The following is a 9,959-nucleotide window of genomic DNA, read 5'->3' as shown; positions in this document are numbered from 1 at the left end:
CCAAAAAACAAAAGGACATGACACAAAAAAACAAGCAGCAAATCCTCACCTGCAAAAAAAACCGTTAGCCCAACAAATATAGACAATAAAAGCTAACCAAACCAACACAACAACAAAACAGCACATGAGTCTTAACTCTGACAGCACCGCAAAGATGGTAAACCAAGTTTATCCAATCGAAGTAATCCTCGAAGGATCCTAGGCAAATCTCCAACAAAATTCCATTCCGTATTTAGACCAGCCGCCCCACTCCGAGACAACCAGTCAGCAACTTTGTTACCTTCCCTATAAATGTGCCGAACTACGCAAACCATCGAATCCATAAGAACAAGTGTATCCTCCAAAAAATCTTCCAAATACCATACTCCACATCTCTGCCTAGTCCACCAAGAGATTACCACTTGAGAATCTAATTCTATTTCCACAAAATTAATCCCTAGATTTTTAGATGCTTTAAGACCCTGCATCAGAGCTAACAACTCAGCTCTATTATTAGAATTGAAACCAATATAAGAATTAAAAGCATGAACCAAGTGGCCTTGATCATTTCTAATAATACCACCCACCCCTGAAGATTCTGGGTTTCCTAGGCTTGAGCAGGTTTTTGCCATGCCACAATCTTTAAAAATTGCCTCACGGGGACTTTTGACGTAATTTGCAAAGCATGTAAAATCTTCAATTCATACGTAGAACATTTCTTAACAATTTTCATATCTTGACTAATTGAGCCCATCCAATTTTTAATAGTATGCCAAACCACACTAACAGATTGAATGCGCCCCTCCATACGGGCAGTGCATCTTCTACGCCAAAGATGCCAACTAATAATCGAAGGAAGTAACCCCACAAGAATCCCCACTTGAGAATCAGTTGACGTACGTCTAAATCAGGCCGTCACTGTCTCCATCCAAGTATGACCAAGAGGTAGACCAAAAATATTACCACAATAACGCCATATGTTAAAAGCAAACTCTACTCCAAACAGAACATGATTTTGATCCTCATACTTACCTACTTCACAGCAATCACAACAAGAAACAATCAGGATCCCAATCCATCTAAGACTATCATCAACACTCAAATCTGTATTCCATGCTCTCCACGTAAAACCGAAATTTTAAGAGGCAACAACCTATGCCACATCCAAGGATGCCAATCCAAACTTGAACCTCTTATTCTAATACAATCCCAAGCTGATTTAGTAGAAAAATTACCACTCTCGTGTTTAGTCCAGATCAACACATCAGATCCCTTCTTACAACCGGCCAAAGCCTCAATAATATCATCCACATTATCCTGACCCACTAACGAAACCAAAAGATCCATATCCCAACTATTATTCAGCATACACTCCTTTACTTTAAGCCGTGGACTCCCCACCATATGGAATTCCTCAAATAAAGGACCCCTATCTCTCCATTTATCATGCCAGAATAAAATATTCCCCTCCCTCACTCTCCACTTTGAATTATTTAGCACATCAGGAATACTCTTAACTATCATTTTCCAAAACCTCAATCCTTTTTCCATATCAATGAGAGACCAAGGCGAAGAGCCCACATATTTTCCTATAAAAAAGTTTTCCCATAAGGATTTACCTTGAATTAAATTCCATGAAAGCCGCATATGCAATGCTTTTTGCATACCCTCTAATTTACGCAAATCTAGGGCCCCTTCCTTTTCTGGCTTACAAATATTATCCCATGCCACCCACTTTTTTTTTGCTTTACCATTTACCTCACCCTAGAAAAATGTACTCATCATACGATTTAAAACTTTAATAATAGATTGAAGAACCTGCAAAACAACAAATAAATGTAAAGCCATACTAGAAAGCGTGTGCCGAAGAAGTATTAGACGGCCACCCAATGAGAGTAGCTTCATTTTCCAGCAGCTAATTTTTTTCCAAACTTTGTTAACCATCTTCTCCAAATGCACATGCTTTAGACGCCCCAATACAATCGGAACCCCCAAGTATTTAAAAGGAAAGGAGCCTTCTGAGAACCCTGTCAATCTTTTTAGAGCTCTCTTATGAGCAACATAAATTTTGGAAGAGAAAAATATGGCTATTTTTTCTTTATTAATCATCTGGCTTGACCATGCTTCATACTTTTCAAATACCAATAAAAGTTCCCTAACAGATTTCTTACTCCCATTCAAAAAAATCACAATATCATCTGCGTACATAAGATGAGAAATCTGAGGAGTACCTCGAGGTTGTGAGAAATGCCCAATCTTGTTTGCCGCCACACTCTGCTTCAAAAGATGAGAATGGACTTCCTGAATAATAATAAATAGATAAGGCGATAATGGATCCCCCTGATGTAACCCATGACCACCTTATAAAAAACCTCTCATCGTTCCACTAAGCATTACAGAGTACCAAATATTCGAAATGCAAGCACGAATTAAGTCACAAAAAGAAGGAGGAAATCCAAAACAATGAAGGACCTCCAACAAAAAATTCCAATCTACTCGATCGTATGCTTTAGCCATGTCAACTTTAATCATAATATTTCCTCCATGAGAAACCTTGTTCAGGGAATGAACCATTTCTTGAGTAATACTAATATTCTCAAATATTTTCCTCCCAGGTATAAAAGCTCATTGCTCAAGAGATATCAATTTGGGAAGAAAACCTGCCAGACGATCCACTATAATTTTTGAACAAATTTTATAGAATACCGAACAAAGACTTATCGGCCTAAATTTATCAAATTTTGTTGGCACATCTGTCTTTGGAATAAGCACAATAAAAGAAGCTGAATAAAACCTTGGAAATTTTTTAGAGATAAAAAATTCTGAGATAGCTGCCAAGACATCCATCTTAATCACCTCCCAGCAACTTTTAAAAAAACCTCCTCCAAAACCATCTGGCCCAGGAGAACTGTTTATAGGAATCGAAGAGAGAGCCTCCTTTACTTCATCCAAGGAAGGGATACAACAAAGGCTTGTACAATACTCTACATCAATAACCGGCGAAATCAAATATGATAAATCCGGAAGTGCTCTTGACTGATTAGTATTTTTAAGGAATTCTGCAAAATACTCAACAGCACCATTATGAATTTATTCTAGTGAAGTGAACTCAATCCCATCCGGAGTTCTCATTCCTTTAATTCTTTTTCACCTTTTATTAGCTAATCACACATGAAAAAATTTAGCATTACGATCAGCTTCCATGTTCCATTTTATTTTAGCCATTTGAGCTAATCTGATATCTTCCCTACATCTCCAAGAGGACAACTCAACCGAGGCCACCACAAGCTCCCTCTCGGCAACTATATCCCACTCTCTTTGCAGACACCCTTCAAGACCCTCAACCTTCACTTCCAAAGATTCAATATGAGCATTGGTCCTACCAAACACCCACTTATTCCATTCACAAAGAGCCACCTTAACCTTTTTAAGCTTAAAAGCAAGATTAACAAGACCTGTCCCAACCACCGGCACAGACCACACCTGCTTTACAAAATCTATAAATTCTGGGTGCTCAACCCACATTTGTTGAAATCTAAATGGAGGAGGACCATAGGAATAAGGATCCTTAAGAAGTTCTATCAGCATGGAACAATGATCCGAAGTCGTCCTTGGTAAATACGAACAAGATGCATTAGGGAAAAAAGACATTAAATTAGCATCCAATAAAACACGATCCAGCTTAGCCCAAGCTCTAGCTAATCCACTCTGACCATTACACCAAGAAAATTTACTACTATGTGAACTTAAATCAATTAAATCACCCTCATGAATCCATTGGTTAAAATGATCCATTGCTGCTATTGGCCTAGAACGACCACCCCTCCCTTCCAAATCCATACAAATAATGTTAAAGTCGCCAGCAAACAAACAAGGATCCTCATTCATACTATTCCACCTCAAGTCCTCCCATAAAACCCGCCTATCCATCATATTACACTTTGCATAAATAAAGTTACCCAAAAACTGAAACTGACCCTTAGCTATACTTAAAGACAAGAACTGCGATGTCATCCGAATAATCTGTATAGTTAAATCATTCATCCACAATACCCATATTTTCCCACCAACTTCTTCATTAGATATTACATTATCAAAGTGAAGAGCCCGCATGTAAGATTGAGCTTTATCAAAATTCTGGAAAGGCTCCAACAAAACTACCATCTTACATTTCAACTTACTTTGCAAACTTTTTAAATGTCCCATAGATGTCCCGAGTCCCCTGATATTCCACACCAAAATAGAACCTATCATAAAGAAAATTTTGTGGCTCGAGTAATCACCCGATTAGAACTCCTAATTTTCTCAAAATTTGTTTTTCTTATATTTCCTCTTCCTGGCTTCTTCGTCTGTTTCCGAATGATACTCCTTGTCCTGTGGGAAAAATTCAGCATGTATATCAAGCTCCGGATCCGACAATGACCCTTCTTCCAAACAAAATGCATCCTCTTTCCTTTGGTCCTCATCCTTCTGCTCTGTATCCACCTCCGTAGCATTAATATATACGTCCTCAACCAACGTTTCCGTAACCTCCTCTGCCTCCCGCATCATGGCATCCTTTTCCATTATTACCTTATTTTGCCTCACCTCTACAGAGCTCTCCGTATTAATAGCCTCACCATGTTCTGTATCCACTACAAACTCTTCAATCAACAAAGCTGATGCAGAGGCCCCGATTACCAGATTAACCTCCGAATTAATATATTTTGCAGCTTCTTGTTTTGCAGTAACTATAAGTAACGTTAAATCGTTGGGCTAACTTTGTTTGGTCTTCCACCCCAGGTTCCTCAATAGTTGGTTCTTTAGGGTCTTCAAAAATGGGTTCTTGTTCTTCAACAACTATTTCTTGTTGCCGAACCCAAGATTTATTTTTAGGTCTCTTTTTCCCAGCCCGACAAGCACGCACGTTGTGGCACCCCCGACCCCCATATAAAGAAAAACAGGAATCGAGACGCTGGGATGATGACAACACGGTCACGCATCCCAACGAAAGTGCCAAGTGTGTGTGTACATGCAACAGTGTACAAAAACAACGCAGCGGATTGGTCAACTAAGTACCAGAATTTAAATACAATCTAAATATCAGTAGAGGTTTAAAAAGTAGTTATACAGTCATCTAAAATTAAAATATAATATAGTAAAATAAAATAACCAAGCAAGTGATCCCAGATCACTCCTCGGGCGGAGCCGTCTCCTCAGGCTCGCCCTCATCCTCCTCATCTGCATCAAAATCTGCATTACCACAAAATGGTACCGTAGGTAAGTATAACTCGAATAACTACGTAATGAAAATGCATTAATGCAACCAACATGCATGTATATGATGAAATATGCATTTTCCTCAAATATCATTTTCCCCGAAAATGATTATTTTCAAACACACGCCAAAATCCCATTTGGCCCAAAATATCTGTAAAACATTTTCCCAGAAATTGATTTACACAAAATCCAACACACTATTTTCCCAGAAAATAGTCAATTAATCCATTATTACCATATGCACCACGGTCTCCCCTAGGCACCATCCGCACGTCCTGGCTTCGTAGCGATGCCCAGTTCCGCGCCCGGCGCGTTCATGGCCAAGCACCCACTACACAACAAACGATGCCCAGTTTCGCGCCCAGCGGGTTCATGGCCAGACATCCTCTAGTCCCCGCCAGCAGAAGGACCACGAAGTCGGCACGAGACCATCTCGTCCGATCCCATTGTCGCCCAGCGGCAATCCAGGGGATGTTACTTAGTATATTCTCTCCCGAGTAACCAGAGGAGCTCTACCGAGATAATGCCCCATCTCGGCTTGGGGTCGTGATACACATGCACCCAAAATCCATTCTCACATGAAAACCCAGTTTTCATAAACACATGAACATGAATGCAATACACGAAAACCCAGTTTCCTTTACAAACATGATCATGCGTGCAAAATGCAATGTACATGAACAACACCATATCCAAACCAACAATTACCAACCCAATCAATCACACAAACAACTCCAATCACCAATCCATCCAACCCCCGTACTCCTCGGACTCAGTCCGGCATGTCCAACCAAATACAGTGAAATGAGTTAGTGCAAAAATACATTTAAATCATGAAAGTTCTTTGGAGAAATACTTACAGGCTATATAGTAATTTCCGAAGGATCACGAAGCTGCAAGAAGTGACGTCTGAGCAACGCAACAGTGCAAAATGCACTGTGGTCGTGGGTCTCAAATACCCAATTTTCAATGGAGGCAAACGAAGACCCAAGAATGATAGGGTAGGGCCTAGGGAGGTCGGTGAAGCTAGTGGTGGTGAAGGTTGGCCGTGGGTGGTGGCGTGGGCGGCGGTAGAAGACCAAAAACACCCAAATCGGAAATGTTGTTGAAAATGCTTCACCGGTGACGGATCGGAGGTGGGGTTGGGTCCAATAGGTTGCTAAGAGGTCGATGATGAAGTGGTGAGAAGATGGTGGCCAATGGTGGTGCGACGGCGGCTTGGAGAGGCTTGTGGTGGCTAACGGCAGTGATGGAGGAGCTGGAAATGGAGGGAGGTGGTCGCCGGCCGGTGGGGAAGCTGATGGGAGGGGCGGTGAGGTGCACGGCGGCGCGTGACGGTGGCTGGGTGGAGAGGAAGGAAACGCACGGGAGAGAGGGAGGGGATGCGTCATGCAGGAAGCCAGAAGAAGAAGAAAGAAAAGAAGAAAAAGAAAAGAAATGAAGAAAGAAAAAGAGAGGAAAGAGAAAATGGAGGGAAAGAAATGAGGTCCAGTCCTCACATCTTGGGTCACGAAAATGATCCAACAGAAACGATTTTAAAACAGCAAGTTAATTAAACTAATTTAAACGTAATAGTAAAGTGAAATTGAAATAATTAAATCCAACAATAAATTAATTAAATATGAAAATCAATTTAAATACATAACAATAATTAAATATTAAGAAAGTACATCAAAATAATTTTCACCAAATTAAAATCATAAAAATAAACTCACTAAAAATCCAACCAATTTTAAAATAAGAGAATAAATTTTTGAATAAATAAAAATAATCATTCAGTAAAAATACACTAAAATACGGGGTGTTACACACGTTGTGCCCCTGGATTTTACATTTAGAACAGAATGCAGGCAATGTTTCATACACAATAGCTTGCTTACGACTAGATCCCAACCCTGGTGTCCCAATCCAAAAATGAGAAATAGGTTCAATGGTAGCATCCATCTCCACACAGATACGCGCACCATCAGTGCGAGTCGCACAAAGTGTAGTATTATCATGCCTAATAAATCTACCTATCGAAACTGTCAAAATGTTAAGCAAAGATTCATGATAAGCAAGTACAGACACATATACTAGATTCCTATGAATATCAAGTACAAACAATTCATTAGTAAGCAAAATAATGAAACTAATCTACGTAAAATTTGCATGTACCTTGTCCTAAGACATCACAATATGTGCTGTTGCCCTTGTACACTCTGTGCTCACTTGTTTGTTTCTCTTCAAGTTTGAAAAACAATTCTCTATTCTTGCATATGTCTTGTTATTGCAGAGTCAATCCACCATGAATTTGATGATGGTTGCATGATTATTATTTTTGAAACTGTCATCACAATTTCCTTGCTTTCCTTTGCTTTTCCGTTATTACGACATTGTGATTTGTAATGCCAATTCTTTCCACATTCAAAATAGTTTCCATTAAATGATCTAATTTGCTTATTTTTTGACCATTTCTTATTCTTAAACTGTTTTGCATTATCTTGTTTTGTGTAGAATGTTTACCTTCAGCCATCAATAAATTGGATGATTCCCTCTCTCTGTTCCTCCTCTTCATACTTTCTCCTTCAAGTACCAAAAATACTAGGAGTGGTATCATTGTAATTTCATTTCCACTATGTGTTAAAAGAAGTAACAATACGATTCCAAAATGAAGGAAGACTAGCTAGAGGCAATAATCAAGAGGAACATAATCCTCCCATGGATGGAGGACAAGCCATGGCGGAGGCTATCCGACTGGAGTCATCACAAGCAAAACTCATAGGTTACTTTTATGTGTAGTTCTTGGTATACAAATACCCAAATTTCATAGGCACCAAAGGACTTATGAAGGTAGATAAATGGCTGATCGATTTAGATCGGACATTTGAAATTTCGGGGTGTATGGAGGACCATAAGGTACTATATGCCAGATACCTATTACAAGGTGAAGCCAAAGTTTGGTGGGACACCAAGCAACAACTGTTGGCAAGAGAACTTGGAAATTTAGCCACCTTGAACTGGGGAAGGTTCAGGGAAGAGTTTGATAACCGATTATTCCCAGAGTCGATTAAGAAGCAAAACGAGCAAGAATTTGCATCACTAGTGCAAGGAAGCATGATAGATGAGGAGTATGCTACCCTATATACGAAATTGGGGAGGTTAGCGTCTCACCGAATTTACACATAGAAGATGCAGGCATAGAAGTTTTAAGGATGTTTACAGCTAAGGATCCGTAGCCAAGTAGCTTGCTTCTGGGTTGACAACTATCAGGAGTTGGTCAATGTGGCAACAGTTGCAAAGGCTGAACAAAAGGGTTTAACTGCCCAAATCAACTCAGAAAGGAAGAGGTCCTTTCCTTTTACTGTAGGAGGAGGTTTAGAGAAGACGAGGGTGTTTGCCAGAGCAGAAAAAGGAAAAGGCATCGTGATTGAGAGACAGATGCTTACCACACACCCATTCTATGGAAAGTGCGGTAAAAACCATGAAGACGAGTGCAGATTCACTCTAAGGGCTTGCTTCAAGTCTAGCCATCCAAGCCATATGATCAAATACTTCCTCAATACAGCTTAGGGAAGTACAGCCACTCACAATGTAGACAACAAACCGTAGCCACCACCCCAAGTACCATCTCTAGTATATGCAGTAACTCCAGGAGATGTGGATGCTGATGCAACAGAAACTGAAGACTGGTATTTTTCTAATACCCCTATATCATTAAGCTTAGCTAAGGTTAGATGTATTGCACTTTATCATAGTATTTACCCTATTGTCAAGGTTAGGTGATGTCAAGTTGTTGAGATTCACAACTTGTGTACTTTTCAATTTAGGCGTGTCGTAGTCTTTTTGTGTCAGCAGGATTCAGCAAATATGTAGTTTGCAAACCAAGCCATTACCCCATAAAGTAGTAGTGACGATTCCTGATGGGAGTGCTGTAGCCTGTACTCGAGTAGTTAAGGAATGCTCTGTAGAAATGGAAGGAAAAAAATTGAAGGCTAATTTGATGGTTTTACGTTTGATGGAATTTGATCTGATTTTGGGGATGGATTGGTTGTTCAGACACTTCTTTAAATAGACTGTCATAATAGAGAAGTCATGTTTGAAAGGATAGGGTTAGTTATGTGGGAAGGCCGATTAAAGCCACCCCTCTTGTGATTTCGGCTTTGCAAGCTAGGAAATGCATTGTGGAGGGTGTAACAACATTTTTGGCAATGGTAGTTGAAAAGTCTGTGGGGAATGGAGAAGTTTGAGGAATAACCTTGGAAGAAGGCTTTCCCGAAGTCTTTGCAGATGAATTACCCGAGGTACCGCCTAATAGAGAGATTGAATTTGGAACAAAACTAGAGCCTGTGAGAGCTTCGGCTCATAAGGCAACATACTACATGGCTCTCACTGAGTTAAAGGAGCTGAAGGTGAAGATAGAAGAACTGTTGGAGAAAGGATTTATCTGTCCAAGCTCTTCACCTTGGGGTGCACCTATACTATTTGTGACGAAGAAGGATGGCTCGACGAGGGTGCATATTGACTATAAGGACTTGAATAAGGTGATGATAAAGAATAAGTATATGTTACCTTGAATTGACGATCTATTAAAACAACTACAAGGAGCATTAGTGTATTCAAAGATAGATCTACGATCGTAATATCATCAACTGAAGGTCAGAGAGCAGGACGTACCAAAGACTACTTTCAAGACACTATCAATTTTTGGTAATGCCCTTTATGTCCCATGCTCTCTTGAC

The 9,959-nt window shown here is 39.9% G+C and overlaps 1 protein-coding gene across 1 annotated transcript; it reads right to left on the bottom strand.

Moving 5' to 3' along the window:
• Window positions 1-3,144: 3,144 nt before the first annotated feature.
• On the bottom strand, window positions 3,145-4,143 carry LOC118348664. The gene has a single exon (XM_035690742.1). It carries the CDS (start codon window positions 4,141-4,143, stop codon window positions 3,145-3,147), a length of 999 nt encoding a protein of 332 aa, XP_035546635.1.
• Window positions 4,144-9,959: the final 5,816 nt, after the last annotated feature.

This window comes from Juglans regia, chromosome 1, assembly GCF_001411555.2.
Source record: "Juglans regia cultivar Chandler chromosome 1, Walnut 2.0, whole genome shotgun sequence".
Lineage (NCBI taxonomy): Eukaryota > Viridiplantae > Streptophyta > Magnoliopsida > Fagales > Juglandaceae > Juglans > Juglans regia.
This window is presented reverse-complemented; position numbering and strand designations above follow the sequence as displayed.

What these genes read in the sequence shown, in the direction of transcription:
- LOC118348664 (XM_035690742.1), bottom strand. Translation starts at nt 4,143, where the DNA reads ATGGTAGTTTTGTTGGAGCCTTTCCAGAATTTTGATAAAGCTCAATCT.